Source organism: Carcharodon carcharias, chromosome 4 (genome assembly GCF_017639515.1).
Source record: "Carcharodon carcharias isolate sCarCar2 chromosome 4, sCarCar2.pri, whole genome shotgun sequence".
Classification (NCBI taxonomy): Eukaryota; Metazoa; Chordata; class Chondrichthyes; order Lamniformes; family Lamnidae; genus Carcharodon; species Carcharodon carcharias.
In genome coordinates, this window is record NC_054470.1 from 33,120,958 (window position 1) to 33,146,582 (window position 25,625).

General features: G+C 41.9%; 1 protein-coding gene across 1 annotated transcript in view; it reads left to right on the forward strand.

The window, feature by feature from the left end:
- The window catches only part of ntrk2a (neurotrophic tyrosine kinase, receptor, type 2a), a 244,533-nt gene extending 219,174 nt beyond the window's left edge, over positions 1–25,359 (forward strand). Inside the window, exons 16-17 of the mRNA XM_041185273.1 lie at positions 24,238–24,396; positions 25,174–25,359. Of these exons, the coding sequence (XP_041041207.1) occupies positions 24,238–24,396; positions 25,174–25,359 (345 nt within the window). The remainder of the gene's footprint in view (positions 1–24,237; positions 24,397–25,173) is intronic.
- Positions 25,360–25,625: the final 266 nt, after the last annotated feature.

The following is a 25,625-nucleotide window of genomic DNA, read 5'->3' on the forward strand; positions in this document are numbered from 1 at the left end:
CACCCATTCACACAGTCATACAGATGCACACATGCATGCATGCACACATGTGCAAACATGCGCACACACACATGGAAAAGTGATAACAAAAGTGGTAGCATGCATTTAGGTCTTAAAAGTCCAAAAATTCACTTGCCACACTTGCTTCCTTCGAAATGAGGTGTTGAAACATTACAGCCCTGTGACTCCCTTTTTGGTCCACTGAAGAAATAGAGTTTGGAGGTTTAAAATGGATTTGCAGTGGCTTGCCGCTTGCAGTAGCAGGTTTCTCTGGTTCACTCCAGTTGAGGTATAGTTGAACCCCTCCACTGATAACCTGGTTTGGTTCCTCAAATAGGTAGGTAAAGGCCAGCCCAAGTCCCTTGCCTCCTGATGGATTTTAGGCAGGGTTCTGATCCTTTGCTGGACTGGAAGTCTCCTTCTTTTTCTCTGCCCCCTGCTCCAAAAATGTTTCTTATTCAATGACCTTTATCAGAAACTTTCTGTCAGATGACCGTAAGTATCTGATTTTCATTGTCCTCACAAATGCCTTGGCATTTGACCTCGAATGCCTTGGCATTTGACATACAACTGGGTTCGAGTTTCACCCATTTATATGTCTTTGTGATAGAACTGGATTCTTCTCATACCCATTCTTTGGAATTCCAGTTTGAAGCCAAGAAGTCTGCAAGCCCATCATGAACTAGTTTATGTAACTGTTTGGATAATGACAGCCGTTAACCCATAGGAAAGGTTTGTTGCATTTTAATGTCTTCTCAATGAAATGTCCCAAAAGGTTGTTTGCATTTTAATGTCTTGCCCAGAATGCAGGCTGACCTCTAGGTCATTGTATAGTTCCACGTATATTGGCAAAAGAGAAGAGAGTACCTGACATCACTATTCCATTCTGTTTCTAAAGCAGAATGTCCATTCTCCATTTTGTTTCGAGGCAAAACACTGATTTTAAAATAAACCATGAGTCCATACTGTGTGAGTGTGACAATTTACAGATATTGGCACACTTACTTGTCCTTTTGAAAGTAATCCTCTAATTCTGTGAACAAGAAACTACTGGTTTTATGTCTTGAGTCTATGAGTTCACTAGTCAAGTAAACTCAAATTGCACGCCTACATATACACTTGTTAGTTGATGCTCGCTATCAATAATGGAGTGAGACTGAGATAAGAACAAACTGTGATTGTTCATTGCAACAGAAGGCAGAGCACTAAATCCGTACATGCTCCTTCAACCACCTCCAGTTCCAGACTTCCAGTTAACCAGTAGCCCGTGCTATAGTGATTGGTCAGTACTGTTACATGGTTACTTCACTTGTATTCTCTTAAAGGTACATTGTACTCCACTTTACCACATCCTCTCCCTTTCCGTAAAAAATACAGTTGACATGAGAACTATTTACAATAATAACTCTTTACAAATCAAGTCTCTCAGAAGGCTTTCTCAGAAGTGTTGAGCATCGCAGTTCAACAACCTCAGCTGGTTTTTCCGAGATCTCCTTTTCAGGGGACAGTTGTCCACTAGCTTCCTCAGTGGATGATTTCACCATCTTCCAGGTGCAGTCACATTCACTCCTGCTGCCACATCCCTCCAAGTTGAAACAGATAAAGGGCAACAAGCATAAAGCAACACAGAGAGAAGAAAAACTTTTTTTTTTTGTTTTTCTTTTCAAGGATTGTCAATAATTCATCTTTTTCTTCCTGCGTGTCCTTTTCTTGGTAGCACTGATCTGTATCTCGGTCTTTTTAATTTCATTATTGGCTGAGCTAGACTCAGGTGTGAGCTGAACGTGAGTGAGCTCAATAGTTGGGTTTTCTGACAGCACTTCTGAGAACTCAGGGCCTTCTAGTTTTAAAACTTAAAAGCTTTTATGCAGCTGCTGCTTCAGCTCTTTCAATTCTTTCCTATTCTCATTAATATTTTCCTGGAGAATCTCATATCGTTGCCCCTCCTCAGCTAATTCATTCCTTGACTCAACTCGAGTAAGGTTTAACTCTTTCTTTTCTTCTTCATATCTTTTCAGTGGCACAAATTGGGAACTGATTTAATTTTGTAGCACATGAAAGTCCTTTAATAGGTTTTCCTTTTCTTTTCGAAGGATGCTGACTTCAGCTTGAATTCTGTCCCAGTGTAACACTTCTATGGGATTTTCCTGTTGGGTCTTTGTGCACTCATTTTTTTCTGCAGTAACACTTCTGGTTTCTGCTTGGGAACTTAGCGGGCCCTAAAGGTTTATCTCTCCCAGCCAGTTCCTTCTGAGGAGACTCAGCCTCCTGCCTGGCATTACAAATAGGGGTAATTTTTCAGACTGTTCCTCATACTGCACCTTGACTTGACATATCCCTTTCAGTCTTATTTCTTCACCCGTGTATGTTCTCAGTTTAGTGTCTGAAATGTCCAATCTTAAAGGACGGGTTCCTTTAATCAAGTATCCGAATGTCTGTTCTCCAATGATGGACAACGACACTCCAGTATCATTTTCCATCTTAACGGGTTGTCCATCGACTATAATGACTAAAACAAAAACAAAAATACCTGGAAAGACTCAGCAGGTCCGGCAGCATCTGCGGAGAGGAACACACTTAACGTTTCGAGTCCGTGTGACTCTTCAACAGAACTAAGTAAAAATAGGCTATTTTTACTTAGTTCTGTTGAAGAGTCATATGGACTCGAAACATTAACTGTGTTCCTCTCCGCAGATGCTGCCGGACCTGCTGAGTTTTTCCAGGTATTTTTGTTTTTGTTTTGGATTTCCAGCATCCGCAGTTTTTTGCTTTTATCTTAGACTATAATGACTACTTGCATTGGCTCGTTTCTAACCACTTTCAGGTTATATAATGAATGGATGTCTGATTCTATTTCTTCTGGTTCTTCCATGAGACATATGTCATGATTTCTCCCTTTTCCTTTAAAATGCTGTCTCAGCCGATCTCTGCAGTGCCGTCTTATATGACCATAGCTGTGGCAGAAAAAGCATTCGACTTGTTTGAATTGTCGAATGCCCACTGGATGCTTGGATGCATTTCTCTCATTCATTTTGTGGTTTTTCACTGTTGTACTGCCGGTTTTTACTGATCAGTACATAGGGGGGTGTTTTCTGCCTTTCTGTGGAGTCCGATGTTTCCATGTCTTTTGTTGCTGGTCTTGTCTGCCCTACCAGATAGATGGCGCCATTTTGTGTATCTCTTATAGCTTCCAAATTTTTAACAGCATTCTCCATGGTTGTGGCTAATTCTAAAGCCTTACTGAAGTCCAGATTAGCTTCGGCCAGCAAATGCCTTTGAATAGTATCATCTCCAATCCCACATTTCAGTCGGTCTCTCAACATATCACTATCAGGTAACTGTTAGCAATACATGTAATGACATTTAAGAACATAGGAACCAAAGAAATAGGAGCAGGGGTAGGCCATAAGGCCTGTCGAGCCTGCTGTGCCATTCAACCAAGATCATGGCTGATATTCCACCTCAATGCCATTTTCCTGCACTTTGCCTACATCCCTTGATGTCTTTAATATCTAGAAACCTATTGATCTCAGTCTTGAACAGACTCAATGACTGATGCTTCACAGCACTGTGGGGCAGAGAATTCCAAAGACTCACCACTTTGAATGAAGAAATTCCTCCTCATCTCAATCCTTAATGGCTTATCCCCTATTCTGAGACTGTGTTCCCTGGTTATAGACACCCAAGCCAGGGGAAACATCCTTCCTGCATCTACCCTGTAGAGCCCTGTAAGAACATTGTATGTTTCAAAGAGATCAGCTCTCATTCTTCCAAACTCTAGAGAATATAGGCCCAGTCTCCGCAATCTCTCCTCACAGGACAATCCTGCCACCCCTGCAATCAGTCTGGTGAACCTTTGTTGCACTCCCTCTATATCCTTCCTTAGGTAAGGAGACTAAAATTGTATGCAATACTCCAGGTACAGTCTCACCAAGGCTCTATACAATTTCAACAAGACATCTTTACTCCCATATTCAAATCCTCTAGCAATAAAAGCCAACATTGTATTTGCCTTCATCATTGCTTGCTGCATCTTCATGTTGGCTTTTGGTGACTTGTGAACAAGGTCACCCAGGTTTTTTGGGACATCAGCACTTCCCAATTTCTCAACATTTACGAAATCTTCTGCATTTCTGTTTTCCTGCCAAAGTGGATAACTTCACATTTTTCCATGTTATATTCCATCTGCTATGTTCTTGCCCACTCACTAAGCCTGTCTAAGTCCACTTGAAGCCTCTTTGTAACCTCCTCACAACTCACATTCCCACCTAGTTTGTGTCATCTGCAAACTTGGAAATATTACATTTATCCACACATTCAAATCATTGCACTGATCTTTGCGGCACCTCACTAGTCACAGCCTGCCAAACTGAGAATGACCTGTTTATTCCTACTCTGTTTTCTGTCTCTTAAACAATCCTCAATCCATTATATTACATTCAATCCCATCTGGTCTAATTTTTCTTACTAATCTCTTGTGTGGGACTCCATTGAAAGCCAACTGAAGGCAAATCCAAATACCAGATGCGCTGATCCATCCTTATCTATTCTGCTACATCCTCAAAAAACTCTTAACAAGATTATAAAACATGATTTGTCTTTCATAAATCCGTGTTGACTCTGCCCAGTCCTACTCTTACTTTCCAAGTGTCCAGTTAGCACATCCTGTATAATAGATTCTAGCATTTTCCCTACTACTCATGTCAGGCTAACAGGTCTGTAGCTCGCTGTTTTCTCTCTCCCTCCCTTCTTAAATATTAGCATTACAATTTGTTACCTTCCAATCTGCATGAACCGTTCCAGAACATATGGAATTTTGGAAGACGACCACCAATGCATCCACTATCGCAACAGCCACCTCTTTCAATTCCCTTGAGGTGTGGATCATCAGGTCCAGGGGATTTACCAACTTTCAGTCCCATTAATTTCTCCAGTACTACTTTTTTACTAATGCTAATTTCCTCCAGTTCCTCATTCTCATGAATCCCTTTGTTCTCTCGTATTTCTGGGAGGTTTTTTTATATGTTCCTCCACGGAGATGGACACAAAGGCAGAATTCTCCCATCCTGCCTGAAAACAAGTTACAATTCTCCCGATGGTGTGTTCATGGTGGGTCGGTTATCCCACCGACTAGTGGCACGAATGCTATTTGCATTCATTAGCATGCCATGAATGCTCATTAAAACAACTGCTCACTGGAATCTGGCCACGCTTTCCAATCTTCCAGTGGGAAATTAGGTTGGCATGCACAAGTTGAACCTCAGTTCGCTGGTATCTTCGAGGTGAGTGGAACATACCTGCCATAGTACTGCGCTGGTCTTGTTGCGATGAGTGCCACTCTGCTGGGGCTGTAGGGTTGGACAGCTCCTTCTCTTTGCTTTCATTGTCCCAAGGTGAGGAGTCGGGCTGACAAACACCAGGGGAGAAACAGGGAGGGAAGGCCATGGAATGGCAGTCAGGGGGAAGGGCAAACATGGACAGGGCCTTTCTGAGGTTGCCCTCCAACTTCTTGGTGCAGCTGGAGTGAACAGGAGTTTGCTTAGAAAGAAAAGAGGAAGACCTCCTAATGATGAAAGCCACTTAAATCCATTGGCTTTATGAGCACTGTTAAAGGGCCACTCAGAACTCAGTGGCTTCACATCACAGTCACTGCATCTCAAGAGTAACACATAGGAACGTAGAATTTGGGAATGCAGGCAATAGTGAAGGAAGCACAGCTGTATCATATACACATTCCATCAATGAAGGCCTGTCACATGTTCACCAGGTGTGACACTCCTAATGGGCCAAAGGCCATCCACTTATTGACCATGAGCAACTGACTGGTCATTAATATGCTTCATTAGAGACTGTAGCACAGAGCTAGGTTGGGTCACTCATCTCACTGAAACTTTAGCATCCCACACAGGGCTCAAGATGTTACATCCGTGATGCCATCTTGGTCACTTTGATGCATGTGCTAGTGTCCCAGGGACGAGGTGGCATCAGCCACCATGCAAGTAGGGCAAGAAAATCTGTGGACCCTTACAGTCTCCAAATGTGTCATCCTCTGAGCTTTGCTCTCTTGCCCCTTGAATCATTAATGTCTTCAATGTTTCCTTTCAGAGAGAAAGAAAAAGCAGATATGGATCCTGGGCTCAATGCTGCCTTTGTCGGGTCCTAATGAAATGGAGGAAGCGAAAGAGGGAGGCGACTCCATGCACAGCTCCAGCAGGAGGGACGTGGTCAAGCAGAGCCAGAGCATGAACAGGAGAGTCAGGAGGAGACACCCAGATAATGGTGGTGACTTGTCAGACATAAAGTTTATTGTAGAGGAGTCTTCTATTTACAAATGAGTGAGAGGCAATGCCATTTACATCTGCGCTTGTCCCAAGCTCTGGTACATCACATATTCCATATTCTTTGTGAAGACCTAACACCATGTGGAGTTGGAGGGTATCCCCTGTCAGTGGCTTTGAAGTTGAGCACTGCACTCAATTTCTTGATCTCTGGTTCTTTCCAAGGATCAACAGGTGACCTGTGCGGCATCTCTCAGTCCACAACACATCGACGAATGAAGGAGGTCACAGATGCCCTTTACAGGAAGGCCATCATTATGTCAGGTTTGCTCTGGATGAAGCTAGCCAGGCTTCACCGCCATCTCAGGCTTCCCAGGAATACAGGGTTCAATAGTCTGCACCCATGTGGCTATACGGGCTCCATGGCCACAACCCATAATGTTTATAAACTGCAAAGGCTATCATTCCATCAATGTACAACTGATGTGTGATCACCAGAAATACATCCTGCACGTTTGTACACAGTACCCTGGGAGTTGCCATGATTCCTACATCCCGAGTCACTCCCAAGTGCCTGAGATTTTCGAGAGACCATTACATCTGCAGGGATGGCTGCTTGGGGATAAAGGGTACCCACTGAAACACTGGTTGATGACACCGGTGCCTCACCCTCAGAGTCCATCTGAGCAGAGGTACAATGCTGCCACCAGCTCCACGTGTCCCTTATAAAGCAGACTGTAGGGCTTCTGAAGATGTTTTTCAGATGCTTGGACCTCTCAGGTGGCTCACTCCAATACACTCCCAACAGGGTTTCCTGCATCATCGCAGTGTGTTGCGTGCCCTTCACAATCTGGCAATGCAAAGAGGTGACCCCCTGCCAGACGATGACCTGGAGGAGGATAAGAGCTCATCAGGGGATGAAGATCTGGAGGCCCAGGAACCCTCAGGAGGCAGCTGAGGGTCAGTATGAGTGCGATCGCACCATGAAGGACGGAAGATGTGGGAGACGTGCCCATGATACGTTATCATTGACAGGTTCCAGGAAGAGCAAAGTGAAGTGAGGGAATATGGCCACATCTCTCCTAGCCCTCAGTGCCATTTTCTTTCATCTCAGAGGATGTCCACCCACTTGCAGTGAGAACAAGTCCCGCATTCATACTTGCGCGTTCTGGCCTCATGAATCACCAGGCCATGATCTTTGCTTTGGTCCATGGAGCCCTATGAGTGAGCTCACTCTGTGAACTGGGAGTCCACTTAGGAACAGGAGCAATGCAGGAGAAGACTTGAAGCCTTTGCCGCCATTTAATGTTGCAAACACTGCTGCAGCTGAGATGTGGACATGCCTAGGGATCTCCTCCTCCCGTTCATGTCTTTTCTTCCAACACTACCACTGAGGAGACACAAATGCCACTAGAATATCAATGCTGATGAGTTGCCCTCACTCAGTTGTGTTCTTTGAGGAAGAAGGGTTAGAAATGCTTACATCACACACTTCAAATAAAGATTTAAACACATCTCCCTGACATCACACAAGGAGCACGGATATTAGTTCAACTGAGTAGACATCACAGGACACTATCACTGAGTGGGAGGAAGGCTAAATCTCGAAATAAGAGGACTCCAAAGCACAAAACCACAGTGCCTTAAATTGACAGGAACGTTCACCTAACCATCAAATGTATTAACAAAAGTGCAATTTATTAACATGTCTAGCTCACCTGTGACCCAGAAGTGATATCAATTTTTCTTAGCTTTCCTAACCCAACTGCTATGCCTGTGTGCAGCCCCAACATCTGCAGCAGAGGTGCAGACGGACTGCTGACTGCTACATCCTGATGTCTGTGATGACCTTGGTGGACATCCTCTGGTGGCTCAAGGTCTGGAGGGCCCTGGTCTGATAAGGGTCAGCTGTTCAGGGGCAGAAGCGCCTTCAGCAGTCTAGAAGCTAGAGTGGATGGGGTCACAGGCAGAGGGGGCTGTGAGCGGCTGTACACCCTTGGAGTGTCCTGAGAGGAGGCCCCTGGGGTGTCTGGCTGATGCTTATCCTCCCTATGCGTGCCCGAGGGTCCTGCCCTGACTCCTGCAGGAGATGGGGCACCTGGAGGGAAGTTTAGCAGCTTGTCCCCATGTTGCCTAAATCTTGATGGTGCCCACCAGACTGTGCGGCCATGGAGTGCAGGGCCGAACGCAAATCCGGCAAGAGCTGCTGGAACAAGGTCTCCATGATGGTTGCCAGCCTTCCCATGGTGACCTTGAGGCACTTGCATGTCGGAGCCACGACATCAGACAGAACGCGGACAGACCCCTCCATCATTAGCTCTAGTCTGCTGAGTGACTGTCAAATCTCTGTCTGATGTTCCGCCGCCTGTTGTTGCATCTCCAGCATAGATTTGGTGGCCACTTCCAGAGGCTCATCACCTGACTCAGGCCGAGCAGGAGGCTGGTCTCCAGCAGCCTCCGAGTGCCAGAGACTGGGCTGTCCCTGCCCCTGATTGCCGCAGGGACGTTTCAGTGATGTGTTCTCGAGAAAGTGAGGCCAAGCCTAATCTACAGCTTTGCTCCACTGATGTGTGTGTCTCTGAGTTGGTAGAGGGGTGTGTGTGAGCGCCGTGATGGCTCTTCCAGAGCTTCATCTTCAAATGATGTCTGGGGGCTCGCACTGGTGTTGGACTGGCTTGGGGGTCTCAATGTGTTTGTGCCTAGAAAATAGGAAAGAGACTTTCAGTTAAAGAGCATGAGTGATATAAGACTGCATGTGACTCAATGTGATTGTCAGGATATGATGAGGTGATAGAGCTGTGATCCACACTAGATTAGTTGGAGAGGCTGATCTCCCCTTCCCCACAAGAGTGATCCCTGTCCTGACCAGCCAGCACGGCTGCAGCCCCATTGAATTCACTGAGAGCGAGGATGTCAGCTGTCCCTCCTCCGGTCTGCAATCTCTCGCGCCTGTTGTGCACCAGCTTGGCCTGTATGAAGAAGAAAGAAAGACATATGACGAGAAGGAATGGAGCAGAGCTTGGGTGAGATGCAGGTTCCCTGTGTGTGGTGAGCCCTCCCCAGAAGGGCCAGAGGATGGAGTGTGAGCAACATGATAGATGGGATGGTGGTGATGTGAAAGTCTCAGTGAGAGAACGAGTGTTGATCTATGTCCCCCACTAATGGTTGTGTGAGACCCTTGAAGAGAGTAGCCATTTGAGTGCATGATGCCATGATGAGAGTTTGATATTGGAGGGAGTTGAAAGATGACTTACCCTGGTGGAGTGGATGAGATCAATCATCCTCTTCCTGCACTGGATAGCACTTCGGCGCATGTGCCAGCCATGCTCACCTGCTCTGCCACAGCCTCCCAGCCCTGAGAGGTGAGGCTGCTGTGCTTCCTGCAGCCACCCCTGGGATAGAGCACACACCATTGTCCCTGCATCCTTCTGACTAAGGCCTAGAGGGTCTGGTGTGTGAAGCGGGTTGCTGCCTTCATCCTGAGGCTCTCGGCCTTTCTCTTATGGGTTGCAGACATCTCTGGTAGGCTGGAGAGATTGAGATTGTGCGTTGGACTGGTGTTTAAATATGGCGCCCGGACCTTAGAACCCACCAGCTCACAGCGGGTGGACGAAATAGCTCCTGCCCCGCCAGGTAATTGGGAGCAAAATGCACCTCTGCATAAATAATGAGGCTCCAAGCACAGGTTCAGGCTCATGTTGCTGCCATTAAGAAGGGCGGGCTGGACGCTGCCAAAACCACCCACCACTGCACTCAGTTTAATTTTGGGAGAATTCCGCCCAAAGTATTTGTATAATTTCTCTGATATTTCTTTATTTCCTATTAAAAATCCTCCTGCCTCTACCTGTAATGGGCCCACATTTGTGTTTGCTAATCTTTTCTTTTTTACATACCTATCGAAGCTTTCACAGTCTGTTTTTAAGTTTCTCACTAGTTTATTTTCATATTCTATTTTCCTTTTCTTTATCAGTTTCTTGGTCTTTGATTACTAATTAATTTAGTTAATTAAATTATTTGATGTTTGTAGAATTGTTCAAAACTGTACTTTATCTGAACTTCCACTACCCATAATTTCACCTCTGTATTAAGCAGTTAATAGCTTAATTGTTTTCAAAAATAGTCAAAGTTAATTTAGAAAGAAGGATTTTTGATCTTCACAGTTGCATCTTCAGGCACAATACCAATACAATACTGCAGTCATTTATAATCTTTAATGCATACAGTAAAAGACATAGTATCAGACATTTACAGTATGGCTGGAAATCCATGCCCACTCGGGTCTTCCTTCACTAACACCCCTCAAATTTGAAAGGCCAAAGGAAGTCTCCTCATTAGAATGACAAAGGCAGACACCCAGGGCATTGGAAGCTCATTTGATATGCCTGCACAATGGGAAGACTAGAGTGTCCAGGCGAACAGTAATTCTTTTAGAAAATGGACTGCCCCCACTCCCCCAGTTCAGTTAACCTCAATGGCCCCTTTGTACTAGGCTGCACTGACACTTTGTTTAAAGAAATTGTCAAACATTACCTAAGGTGCACCAACTCATGATCTCGACCTGGACTACCATGTAGGCCTCAACTGACTGGTGATCAGCATAGTACACCTAGCCACATTAAAGTTATCTATGTTGATTCTACATCATGTCCTTCTGAGGACCAAGACTGTGGGAACTGAGTAGAGTCAAAGACTGCCCTGTGAAAACAGACCTCAATAGACATGATGAACCAGCTGTCCTGCCCTTCATCTTTCATGTAGCTGTAATAAAGCCAATATGAACCTAGAAGCAATAGTGTTAAAATGCAAAAAACATAAACAAAAGTTGAATCAGATAATAAATATGAAGTGAAATAAAGTGTTTCACCAGTCAATTGCACAAAAAACATAAAGAAACATACAATGAAGCAATTCATGTACACAACTTTAGAAGTTAATGCTGATTGGTGGAGGAAGGGGATTGAATCAGAGTGAATTGTACTCAGATGTTCAATTATGACAAGCGAATTGTAGACTACAGATGATAAATATGCCCAAAGAAAGAAGATGGGCAATCAAACAAACCAAAAATGAATCAACAAACATAAACCCAACTTATGCTACAATTTACATAAGAACAGAGAGGGACACTGGAGTACATGAAAGTCTAAGAATGAATAGAAAACTAAAAGAGCATTGACCAAAGGAATAAAGAAGGCAGCCAAATTCCCAGGCTGACAAAAAAAGCAAGATGACTTCATTCTTGCGAAATCTGTAATCAGTTTCCAGGTCCACTTGTATTTGTTCTCCTTCATCAATGAAGGATTCATCATTTATTACCATTTACTTTTAATTCTTGGGAAACTTGTAATTAGTTGCTTAACAGTGCAGAAATGGACAAAAGCGTAATTAAATTGGGAGCTTCACAAAACTTAAATGAAGCGCAAAAACAACTCAAAATGAAAAGAAAACCCCCACTGAAGACCGAGCACCTTTACAAGTTCAATATCTCTGACTTGGCACAAAAAATGGTGTAAACAGGAAAATAACAGAGGATGGCATTGGTTCAGAGTTTGCAATGTAACTTAATTACTTAAATCAAAGTTAAAATAATATTTAAAAACCGAAATAATCATAATACTTTTGATCTTCTTAGTTATAGAATTCTATGATTCACAAATTAACAATTTTAGTCTGTATAATTCTTTGGAAAGTTCATGTTTACTTCCAGAAGCCTTATACTCAAGGCTCAGTCTATAGCTGAAAGAGCAAATTAGCAGAAAATAGAATTTTAAATAAAAGTTCACTGACTTGGGGTACTGTGATAAACAATTAGCAGGGCAGCGTGATATGCTTTTTAGTCCTCTTACCCCAAGAACCTCATAGCTCTCCAGGAGTTATCACTCATTATGATAAAGTTAATTAGTGAGTTATGCACCCCACCCCACTCCCCCCACCCCGCCTGCCCAATTAAGGTTGGCATAAAGGAATGCATGATTCTACAGAATTTGTTCTTTATTTCTCTTTGTCAAATGTGGAAATATCAGTGAAGCTCAAAAATGTAATGGAATTCTACTTTTCAGCACTGCTGCTAATTTGTTTTCTTCGTTAGGAAGTGAAAGCACATTACAGGCAAAAATGTCAACTTTCATTCCTTAGATTCCCCCTTCCCCCACTGGTAAACTGGCTGAAATCCTCCTCCCAATAAGTCCATTTTGCACAAGGCAGTATATTTTGTTGCCAAGCCATACTTTTAGTTGGTAGACTTTAGGTCAATAAATTGAATTGTTTGCACTGGGACTGAGCTTAATTAGCTTGGGTCATAGTAACTCCTCCTCCTTCATAAACAAGCCATAAATCTGATTCACTGCAAGTCATCTAACAGTTCAAATAGTGTACTATTAATGATGAACAATCTTAATTATTCATTTCATTGTTTTTTGTTAGAATTTGTTGCTTATGGGAAGGTACAAACATGGTCAGATTTTTTGGTACAAAAATTAAATGGATTGTTAGTGAGCTACAAGGGCAATTATTCAAATCAATTTTGATGATGTCATAAATTATAACTGTGCTTGGTGGAGCGACAGATTTTAGCTCTAGACTATATCTCATGCAATGTGCTTTTGGATTATTGATCTTCTGCATCCAGCACTGAGGTAACTGATTCACTACACAGAGGTAAGCCAATGCAATCTGCCAAAGCCAAACACTGCACCCTCTCTAGTCAAACCACCTGGTGGAAGCCAGAGTGCTACCTCAAAAAAGCAAATGACTGCGGCTTGAGAAAATAAGCCATGGCTATGGATGCAACCTCATGGCATGTAAAACCCCCGTTCTGAAGAAGATGTGCCAGGACTCCCTGACCTCCAAGATCCCCTCCAAGTCACATACCATTCTAAAGAAATAAACTGCCTATATAATGTTAACTTGGGAATGCCATGTTAGGGCAATCTCCACTGCCACCTCCCAGTACAGCATTATGCTCCTGCTCATAAATGTCAACGTTCGATGAAGCATGGATATTGGGTCTTGGACCTCATCATATAGAAGGTACGTACTGCTGAAGGAGGTAGGTGCTCAATGTTTGGGCCTGATGGGCAGAGCTTGGGGATCTTAGGTCTGGGACTTGTGGTCATGAGGATGGCGATGTAAATACTTGTCTTTTTTTAATTATTGCATTCAATATTTAGCATTCATTTGTCTCAAAACCATCAGCACTGAGTGTCTCAGAACAAACTCATGTTGCATTGTTGAAGCAGGCATTAGGCCCCTTACCTGCATATCTAAGTGCCACCTTCTCACTCCATCATCCCCTTGTTCCTATCACATCCCCTACCCCTTCACCTTCCCAGTTCCCATTCCTTTCCTATTACATCCTTAATATCTATAATATCTCTACCTTTTCCCCTTTGACCTATTCACATAACCCCAGACCCTCCTCTCCCACTTGCTTTGCTGCCACTTGCTTCACTCACAACCTTCCATCCCCAGACATCTATTCTATTCACAAATGGCTGGGCAGGGAATGGGGTAGGAGCTACTGAAGACCACAGACTGAATTTTCAAAGTGGGGTCTGGAACCTGACACCGGATGAATTCCAGGTGCTGACCCCATGCCTGAACTGTGTTGTAAATGGGCTGATTGGGCAGCATCCAAGCACATCCGGGAGGCAGGAGCTGCCTGTTTGGCACTAGCAACAAAGGCAGGCAGCAGCTATTTTGGGGACTGCCGCTGCCTTGCCGAGGAGACCAGGCAGTTCATGAAAGGGCCAGTGCAAAGTGGCCATGGATGCCAAGTTGAGGCACAGCGCAAGATCCAACACTACTTGATCCCTCAAATTTCACAAAAAAACAAAGATAGAAATGAACTTCCTTTTGCCCCATGGTGACACCCAACAGCTTGCACTAAAGTGCACCAGACTTTTCAGCTTTGCCTAGAAAACAGATTTAAAATGCCATTTTGTTCCAGACAGGCCGCTTAACATATTCCATAAGGAGGGAATGGGAAACCTGCTCATCATCATATTGAGCTCATTTCAATTATTTGAAGATTGATTCTACAAGTCTCTTATCCTTTATGTAAAAGTACTTCTGTAGATGGCAGGACCAAGTGCCTTGAAAGCAATTTTCAAATCTCACCCACATCTGTTCCCACTCCTACTGGCAATTGAAAATACCGTGCATATTTTTCATACAACCACCCCCACCCCAAATCAATTCTGCAGCCATTAATGACTTTTTATACCATGTCTTTAGACAATTCCAGTAGCATCACTGACCACTTTTGAAGGAATTAATTAATTTATGTTAACATTTTACTTTAACACTGGCTATCAGTTTTCAGTGAGACTATTGTTAATGTGGTTGTTAATTCTGCTATATGATTACCTACATGTTAGTTTATATATTATATTTAAAATGGTACTTAAAGAACTGCTCTGTGAACTTACAAAATAAAAGCAGAAGGCTGAGTACCCTATTTGTACTGCATCAGATTTATGAACAGAAGAATGTGTAATGATTTAATCCATGAAGCAGCATTATTGATGCTAAACTCATCTCATTATGATTTGTTTAGATTTACCTGGATGCATTGCAAAAGCTTACATTGTAATGCAAACCTAATATTATGACCAGCATGCAAAACTTTAAGCAGAGCTTTTGGAGCAGCATCTTCCAAGCAGTTCCAAAAATTATACATGCCCAAAAGCTTTCTTTTGAGGTGACAATGCCTCTTTGAGACTCAATCCTTTTGAAGCTAAAAGTGTGCTCAGAAGGCAGAGATGAAGGGAAACACCCAACAAAAAATTCTCCAAAAAATTTCTTGATGACTAATTGTTTTTATTGGCAGGGTGCGGAAACCTCACCTCGAATTAGGGTGACCTATACCAGTTTTACATTCATTGCATGTGAAAGATTGTTTTCATGAAAACTGAAGCTTTAAGTAATGATTTCAGCACAAAATGGCGTAAAGCCCAGAATCACTAACTGGAATCTGACACTGCAGTAAATAAGCAGATAATTTTTTTTCCACTCCTGAGATCCTCTGCATTCATAATGTTTATTAAATACAGGTCAAGAGCATTATTGATGAATTGAGAATAATTTTCCATGGCTCTTACACAAGTGTCAGTTGAATAGATATAAAGGGCAAAAGGTCAATTGATGTCTGGAGAATAGGGACTCATCAAATTTTCTTCTTTGATGTTAATTCTTCTCACAATTAAGGTAACATTTGTTTTTGAAATTGAATAACAAATCACAGCCTCATCCCAATTTTTTCTTATTAGGCACTTAGATTCTGAAGAAAGTTTTATATTCTTGCAAAAACAGGACACTTTGAGGAGGCTTAATCGAAATATTTAAAATTACAAAGTAGGTTAACAAATGCAGACAAAATGTTCACTATTGAACACCAATGGACACACATTAAACATTGGGAAGATGAAATAACAAGATGGAAATATTTTTACATAAAGGATAATAGACTTGTAGAATCAATCTTCAAATAATTTATAAGAGTTCAAAAGACAATTAGTTATGTTTATGAAGAAAGAAAGGATTCAGGAATATGGTGAAAATATTGGTGAGAAGGAGATTCATCAAAAAAAGCACAGGCCTTTTCGGACTAAATGGCCTCTTCTTTTTTATAATTTTTGTAATTATCTTCAGCTCCTTAAAGCCATTTGTAGAACAGGTATTTTTGATAAAAAATGATATATATTCTTCAACATTTTTGGTCTTATCACTAGAAGAGCGTTATGGATCCCCTCACCCCAAGGGTATTCTGGACAATGATGAAATAGATTTTTGCTTCGCATTGATCAGATGGGTGTTGGGTGGGGAGTTTGCAATGAATGCCCAGAGGGATTAGTATGGGATCTAATCAGCCTTGTTCCTGGACTTTATTGCAATGTGCTCGACAAACAGCCAGCAAAATTGCTCCCAGTCGGTGCTCACCGATTCTGAAGGCAGTTACTCGGGTATGGTGGTGACTGTAATGACTTGCAGCAGCACCTTTAAAGGAAACTGCACTTAGCATCAGAAATACAAAGAAACAGCAGCCATCATGACTCCAGAACTGTCCTACACCACGAAGTACGTAACATTTCAAATATTCAAAACCTACAAGCTACTGTCATAAAATGTCTCCATAAGTTCCATCTAGCTTTCCCTGAAAAGAGCTGAGAATCTCCTTATTTATTGCTGGAATTAGCTGCCTGCTGACCTGTACTGCTCAAGGTTATAGTGAGCAGGTGTGGGAACTGGCGGAAGTCAGGCAGACAGAGATGAAAATGGCTTTAAAGTCTTATCTATGTTCGCCTGTTTTCCATGCATGTATGAGGCTCCCACCTGCTTCTGATCAGGGCTCTAGACACCAGCATGCAGGTCCTCCTGCCAATCATAGATCAGCAAATCAAGACAACACTGATACAATAGTAAGCTGGTGTAACAAGCTCCTCCTCCAGGTACCATGCTCAAAGAGGGCATTGACAAGCATGGACTTCCATTGGACGAGCCCATGGTTATACTTGGCAAAGTATTGCAGTGACTTGCCATTGTCTTCTGCAGTGTGGCTGACCAAGAAAGTCCTGCTCTTCCCATCTTCCATCAGGTATATTGGAAGGATTTACAGGCTGATAATCAACCTGTTTGGCCACATTATAAATGCACCTTCTGTGGCCATCAAGATTTGAAGTAGGACTTGTACCCAAAACATCTGGCCCAGAGGTAGGGACACTACACTGCACCACAAAACCTCCTGCAGTGTGACAACCAGCTGCTTGAATTTGGTTCCACTCCTGTCTCATTTTAAAGCATAAACAAGACAGTAATGACATGAAAGTTGCCACCGATGTGTTGCAGTCCCAAGAATTGTGAGATTTCCCCAAGTTGCTGAAAACAATGAATATATGTTCACTGTTTTGGATTGGTTTTGTGCTTTGCAAATGTGTGGAAATGTTTGCTATCCTTTCTTGTGCAAGACTAACCCAATGTACAGTCTACTTCCACCATCCAAGCCGTTAAGTGCTGGTGAAGACCATTTCAGCATTTCGGCTATTCTACTCTTATTTATGTGGCAGTACTTCTAGAGATGAAGGATATTGATGGACATACTAAAAATTTGTAAGTGATTTTCCACAACAAATATGTAGCAATGAAGAATGACACTTAATGTTGTGTTAATATTTGGTGCTATTTTAAAATGAGCCTCACTGGTAGCGAACCTGCGCTCAGGGATTAGGATCAGACCAAATTATCAATTTAAAGTGATCAGAATTCATATTAAATTTATTTATATTAATTAAATTTGAACTAATTTGGCTTATTTATTTTCTTTAATTAAAGGAGTGTTGCTCATTCACAGAAAGGCAAAACATTCCCCGTGCATGTATGGCACCATTTTTGCCTTGTCCACAACGTTGTAGAGTATGTACTCAAGGGACAAAATGTATTTTATAACACTATCATAAACCGTAAGCCATATGTCTTCCTACTTTATGACTAACTGGCAGGTTGACTGTTTGCTGTCTCTGGCCAGAATCAAATCAGCTACGCTTTCCATTTATCAATATATAATTTATACAGCTTCTTCAAGGTCTGCCATCAGATTCAAAGTGATTTTTTGTTGCCTCTACACATGTAACCTTTCCCCCTAATAGTATAATAGTAGTTGTATATCTGTGATCTTGGTGGCTTTATGATAGAAATGAATATTCATGCTCAGGCACATGAATGTGTTGTTTGGCAGTCTTGGCAGATATGCTACTCTATCCCTTAGTGGTAGCTATGGACCATATCCTCTAGCACTTTTGATGATCTGGAGAAGTGAGGTAGAAGTAGAAGCAACATAATAGATGCATCCATCACATCCCCTTTATCTTAGTGATGGTGGGAGATAGAGGTGTTCAAATTCTGCCAATGCAAGGAGCTCCTGTACTGTATTGTATTGTTATGATTAGTCTTTGGGCTGGATTTTACTATCTCTGGAGATGAGCTGAGAGGTGTGAGGTCTCATAATATGGCGACAGGAGGCGTTGGGAGGGGAGCCCAATGTCTTCCTGCCATCATGGGATATTACCACCGGCATGACCCTCAGTGGCACAGCTACCAGTCGGGTGATTAATCAAGCCAATTAAGTGCCCAATTAATGACCAGTTCCAGTCCGCAATGGCAGTGGCTGCCCACGTGACAATTTTACCATTTTACCAATACAAACCCCCTACCCCAATCACTGGATTTTTCTGCCTGGCCCTGCATGGCAAGTAAAAAATCTTACCTTGCTTTCACGGGTGTCTCCATGCTGAGGTGCCCTCCTCTTCTTTCCGCAGCCTCAGCCGTGGCCACCTCTATCAGTGGTGCTTCGGAGCTGCAGGCCCAAACTCTGGGAGGCGTCCCCACAGCAGCCTCCACATTGGCTGCTGCTGGTAAAATGTGGCTGAGGGTCCCACCTGCATGGCCCTGCTTTTAATCACAGCAACAGAAATACTTTGACTTAGAAGACTTCCCACACCTAGAGATACATGAAGAAGATAAAGCACATGCTTTCTGTAAAAGCAAAATTCTGCGGATGCTGGAAATCTGAAACAAAAACAGAAAATGCTGGAAAAACTCAGCAGGCCTAGAAGCATCTGTGGAGAGAGAAACAGAGTTAATGTTTCGAGTGCGTATGACTGCTCTGAGGACGGGTCATACAGACTCGAAACGTTAACTCTATTTCTCGCTTCACAAATGCTGCTAGACCTGTTGAGTTTTTCGGCCATTTTCTGTTTTTGCAACATGCTTTCTGTAGCTTGTTTTACCTGGAACAGGTCACTAGCCTGAAGCAGAGTGGCACCACTCCACATCAAGCATAGCTGACCACGAGTCTCTCTTACCACCTTGCATAGGCATGTTGGAAGGATTTGCAGGTTGACAATCAACCTGTTTGACTGCATTATGAACACACCTTCTATGGCCGTTAAGTCTTCAGATGGAACTCGAGCCTGGAGCTTTTGGCTCAGAGACAGGGATGCCGCCATTGCACAAGAGCTCTAGATCTACTTACTTTTTTTAAATTCATTCACGGGATGTGGGCTTTGCTGGCTGGGCTAGCATTTATTGTCCATACTTAGTTGCCCTTGAGAAGGTGGTGGTGAGCTGCCTTCTTGAACCGCTGCAGTCCATGTGGTGTAGGTACACCAAAGTGCTGTAAGAAAGGGAGTTCCAGGATTTTAACCCAGCAACAGTGAAGGGATGGCAATATATTTACAAGTCAGGATGTTGAGTGGCTTGGAGGGGAACTTCTAGGTGGTGGTGTTCCCATCTATCTGCTGCCCTTGGCCTTCTAGATGCAGTGGTTGTGGGTTTAGAAGGTGCTGTCTAAGGGGCCTTGGAAAATTCCTGCAGTGCATCTTGTAGATGGTACACACTGTGGCTACTGTGCGTCGGTGGTGGAGGGAATGAATGTTTGTGGATGTGGTGCCAATCAAGCAGGCTGCTTTATCCTGCTGAAAAAGTTACGGATTTTGTCTTTACCTGTACCCAAAATCTCATGGCCTCAACCCCAAGCATTCATCTCTATAACACAGATTTTTAATGTCACTTCTCAATGGTGACTGCTGGAATATTATTCAGATACCTGCAAAGCGCACATCTTGAAGATATAACCCTTAAACAGCTTTTCCCTCTGACATGACTTCCTAAACTGCTAAAGCCAGTGTTTGAACTATGTGAAACTTGGAACTGATACTGTAACTTGTTCCTAAGACATTACATTAGTGACCTGACATTGAACAATGTGGTATTTAAACAGCCGCAGCATCACCATCTGACACTCATGTATAGCCCTAGAGTAATTCTCAAACATTTGCAGTCATTATGAGTAGAGACAGTTACTTATAACAAGGATAAATTAGGTTGGAGATGCTGTGTTTCCTTAACTGGAAATTTATTTTCTCAACTCAATTAAACTGCTGCAAATAAGGAATTTAGCGATTGCTTGATATTGCTTATGATGACACTTAGTACATATCATGTGTTCCATTCCCAACAAAACTGTAGATTTATTCGATGCTATCAGCCAAGCTGCGGTCATTCACCAGCAGCCAAACTTAGATACTCTCAATATAATCAAATCACTTCCTGGCACTACTTCAAAGTGAATCTGCAGCCATTTGCAACCCAGCAATCATCATTCCTATCTACTTTCAGTATTGGTTCACAGACAAAGGCAAAATAAAAATATAGAACAGAAACTGTTAAAGTTAGCAGAATCCAACAAAACACTGCTTTCTGCAAACTTCAGTAAGGTAGATGATTGGCACTGGGTGGACAGCCCTGTTTCTCCAAGTCAGCAAGGGTAATGGAACCAAAACAACAACTTTTGACCAACTGGGAGAAAATTCTCAATTCTCACCGCCACAGAAAAACTGGGCAGTGATATTGGTTGTGCTGGTTGTTGAAAGGGGAGTGGCGCAATGAAGATTACTGATGCAGCTGATACTAAAAGTGTAATTTCCATGAGATTAAACGACAGTCATTAATATTTTAGGCAACAAAAACTGCTGAAACCAGGCTGGCATATAAATAACAAACAGTGCTGAGAGCTGGACTTTAATTTTTAATGAGGCTTGAACCATTTGACAATTAATCATTCTCTGAAGGCTCAAGGCTATTGCTATATATGGGTTCCTGCTGAATGTACATAAATGTTGGTCAATAGAATGAAAGAGAATTGTGGGATCTCACATTTTGTCTTCTTACAGTGATGATAAAGAAGAATCAATTTTGATTGTCTCGCAGTATCTCTGTTTAAATTGTGATATTTGTTTACTTGGAATTAGGTGTCAATCAATCATTTGCACAATACTGGAGTCATCCCAGTTTGTAATGGCGTAAAACTCAAATAGTTGTCTCTAGCTCAAGTAATTCACTTCTTGACAACTAAATGGAGGTGATTACTTTGACTCTTAGGATTACTTACTCAATTCCAGCCAAGGTATTAAAAGGAGGCTTTTGTTGGTGGATCGAAAATGGTGTCATCTGACTAAAGCTGGTAATAATCATCCCTCTTGCCCACTAATAACAAAGCAGTGTCTGTGGTCATCATGAAGAAACTGGTAATCCAAAACTTTCTGACATGACACCTGAAAGCTGGATGTTGGTGAACATCCTCCAGAAGGAGGAAGTACAAGCATGTGGAAACACTTCTACTTTATTTTAAAAAGATTTCCTATAATTCTAGAGCAAGGCCACCTTCAAGTTAAGGACATGAAGTAGACACTGGGTAATGTTATGGTTATTCTAGTTGAGCAAGTTTGTAGATGATCACCAAACATCCCTTCATTAACTGACAGCAATATTTAAATTACAAGTCTTTGGTAACATTTTGATTTATTTTGTTAGCTCAATAAATGTCTTTTATAGATAGTGAAACCTGTGCTGAATTCACAGTTTTAAAAGTGCATTCTGTGCAAGTGCAGGGCCTTTAGGCTTTTAGCGTGGTGGTGATTCTGTTGCAAGAATCCCGGGGTCAAATTTCTCTCCCTTGGGCACATGTCAGTTGAGAGCACCGCAAAATGTACTCTGCCTGATCTAAACTGATTATGGATCATGCCATTATTATGGGTCCAACATATCCTTGGAATAAGTCTGCCCATTAATGAGGCCTTGTGCCTGGAAATATGGGCATAAATCCAGCCTCTCAGGCCAGGAACAATGGTAATGGTAGCTGGCTGCAAGACCTTTTGACTGCTGTACAGAAACAGGCCTTCACCCCTGAACATACAATGGGAGACCTCATTTGCTCTAGGTACAAACATTCCATCTCACCTCTGAAAAACATTTCCAGAGCAACACAGAAGTGCGCATAATCTCATAATCTCTGCTCCTTTCTTCTTTGCTTTGTGCTCAGGGATTGAATGTTTGCTGGTCTTGAAGCTGAGGAAAATTAGCCATCTTTGTCCAACTGTTACAGCAGATTAATAATGAGGGAAATTATTGGGACCATGCACCCAAATTTCCACTTTGTACTTCTGGTAGGCAAAGTAATGCACTTGGGAGTGCAAATTCATGAGATTACCCTGATATGTTTTATAATCACGTATCAAAGAGAGATACTTGTTTTTATTTAACTACAGACCATTGGGAACATGTTTCAGTGAATCAATTGAGCATTGTTATTGCTGCTGCAAAGATTGGCTTGAGTATTGAACTAATAGTAAGATTTTTGGAAAAACAAAAACTTGGTGGCATCAGTATAAGTTCACTGTCAATACTGTCAGTTTGGAACTGATTTTCTTTATTCCTATTGCTTGTTTGTGGAGCAAAATAAAAATTAAAAGGTGCCCCAATATATGTAGTACAGAATGCTGATGAGCCTGCTCATAATGTTGAGTTGTATGAGCAGGGTGTTAGCAGGAGGCTGGAAGATTTCCACTGCACTTCTGGCAAAATTATAGTAGCAGAGAAGGAGCAACTCTGAGGAAATCCCTGACCAGTGCTTTATGTTTTTTTTTGCCATACATGATGGAGCTTTGAAAATTTTACCAAAAAGTTGATAGAAATGTTTTAATAAATTACATTCTAAATTTTTAAATTCTTAATTTTTAATATTTCTGGATTGGTCTGTTGGATCCCTAATAAGAAAGCTCATTCTGACTCCCAACTGCTACTCCAGAAAGTGGGAAAACTGGCAAAATTTCCCTACTTCCCCTTTAAACAGTTATGGAGTGGCGTTGACCATGGCTACATTAAAGACAGCTGGCCGGATTGTTCCAGCTGAGGAAAGAAACAGGAACAAAAGAAAAATAAGTGAGAGAAGCATGAAAAATTATGAAAAATAAATATCTGTATTTTGCTTTATCATTGTTGCTAATGCATAAAAATAATTGCATATTTATTTTTGAGCATTTTGATCTAGGCTGAATGATTGTCATCTCCTCTGGAGTATACAGATTCTCCTTCCAATAAAATGCTGTTATTGAAAGTCAGCTAATTTTGTTACAATGAAGGGGAATAAATATGTGTGGGGCAGCACACTAATATTAATCCAAAGTTGTCAAAAGCAACAAAATAACTGCAGCATATTAAGTAATATGCTTAATCCACATCCATATCATTAACAAATACATTGGTTTTAGGCAATAAGAATAAACTACTAACATTTGTCCTTTTTGAAGTATTTCAGTAATCCAGATAAAATCGTAACTCTGGCTGTCACTGTTGCTAAGATACAGATGCCAGATGGTAATTTCCACAAATGTAGTTCGGCTGTGTGAACTTTGATCCATGCAATATTAAAAACAATCCTGGTTCATTTTAATATTGAAAGGCTGGTGTTTCCAGCAATGCAGAAGGACTTGCACAGTTGAGCAAAAAGCAAATTATTAATAAAATAAGTGCTTTGCATAGTCAATTACTTCAACAAAACGGTATTTTGCAGGGTTGTTAAGATTGGAAGAAAGTCATGAGTGAGATTTCTGATCAAAAGAATTGAGATACATCACAAAACCTATTTAAACAAAAAGAGCTGTGTTTATTTTTAAGAGTGGGTTAGATCAAAACAGGCCACATTTTTAAATCAAGTATGTGAGTCATAGCCCGAATGACTAAAATTGGACAAACATTGTATAAATAAAAGCAAAATGCTGTGGATGCTGGAGATCTGAAATAAAAGCAGAAAGCATTGGAAAATCTCAGCAGGTCTGGCAGCATCTGCGGAGAGAGAGAAACAGAGTTAATGTTTCAAGTTCAATATGACTCTTCTTCAGAAATCAAGGATCCAAACAGGAGTCATATTGGACTCGAAACAACTCTGTTTCTCTTACTATAAACTTCAGCCTCAGTTCAGTCTCATACCCATTTATAGTATGTCTTAATTGTGGTATGCATATTGTCTTTTTACCTACCACACTACTATATTTCCAAGCTCTGTTTTACTTCTCCATTGGAATTCTTCCATTCAGATATATTGACACTTCATTTTCTTCCTTTTCAGGTTGGTGGTCATACAATGCTCCCCATTCGTTGGATGCCTCCTGAGAGCATTATGTACAGGAGATTCACCACTGAAAGTGATGTCTGGAGTTTGGGGGTGGTGTTATGGGAGATCTTTACCTACGGAAAGCAACCCTGGTACCAGCTGTCAAACAATGAGGTTTGTAGAGGATTTTATAAACTATAGTCAAAGGATAATAGCCATTGCAGTACAGTTGTTTGTGGGTGAGAGTACAGTGTTTCGCTTAACTCATATGTTACCTGGATTTTACTGATTATAATAATTGGAAATAATGCTATTGCTAGTTTCCTTTTGAGTGGCATTGGAATTCTTCAAGATATTCTCCTAGCTTTGAATCTACTCCATAATTTTCTTTTTGAATGTAAGTGCAATGAACCATATCGATAGTTCAACTATCTAATGATCTTAATCAGGCCACAACATTTACTTTGATTTCTTGGGCCTTTTGGATAATGGTGAGGACCAAGGAGTAGGAGAGCTAAATGAATGTATGCAACGTGAAGAGAAAAAGAATTAAACAGATGGTGCTGTAACACTAAGCGTTACGGTGCCACAGAGCAGGGATTGTTGCAAGTTTGATTAACATTTGCTCAGTGCTTTATCCAGGCTTAGTCAGAAAGGCAGCTATTAGGCAGACACTACAGAATCCACAATTAGGGAAGAGGGAAATTGGAGAGATGGGCACTCCCTGGCACTCTAGGAGACTGACTAAAGAGATTATTGTAGGCAAACCAGGAACAGGCATTATACCCAACCTCTAAGTTACAGGCACCTGGTCTGGCATTGAAATTAAAGGAGGCAAAAATACAAAACAAATGGAACAATTTTACCCAGAGATGGCATTAAATTATTTATCAGTTAAATTCTAAAGCTGAAGCTGCTGCTAATCCTGTTTTTCTTTGATTTTTCCACCAGGTTATCGAGTGCATCACACAAGGCCGTGTGCTGCAACGGCCTCGGACCTGCCCAAAAGAGGTATATGACCTGATGCTCGGTTGCTGGCAGCGTGAACCACACATGAGGCTCAACATCAAGGAAATTCACAGTCTCCTCCAGACATTGGCAAAGGCCTCCCCGGTCTATCTGGATATTCTTGGCTAAGCACCACTTTCACAATTGTAGGCGTGCGTGTGTGTGCGAGATTGTTGCTGCATTACGAAGAAACATGCTCTGATCCCTGACAGTATTAATCGCAATGAGGAGAAGCTTTAAAGGGCAAAATATGACAAAACTTCTCCTTCTGTAGACATGTTATTGACTTTGAGTTTCACCATTCTCACTCAAATTGATCTGGCTTTTACTCATTTGCAACTCTGCCTTGACGCAGGCCTTAATCTAACTGATTATTCTGCTGAAGACAGTCAAAA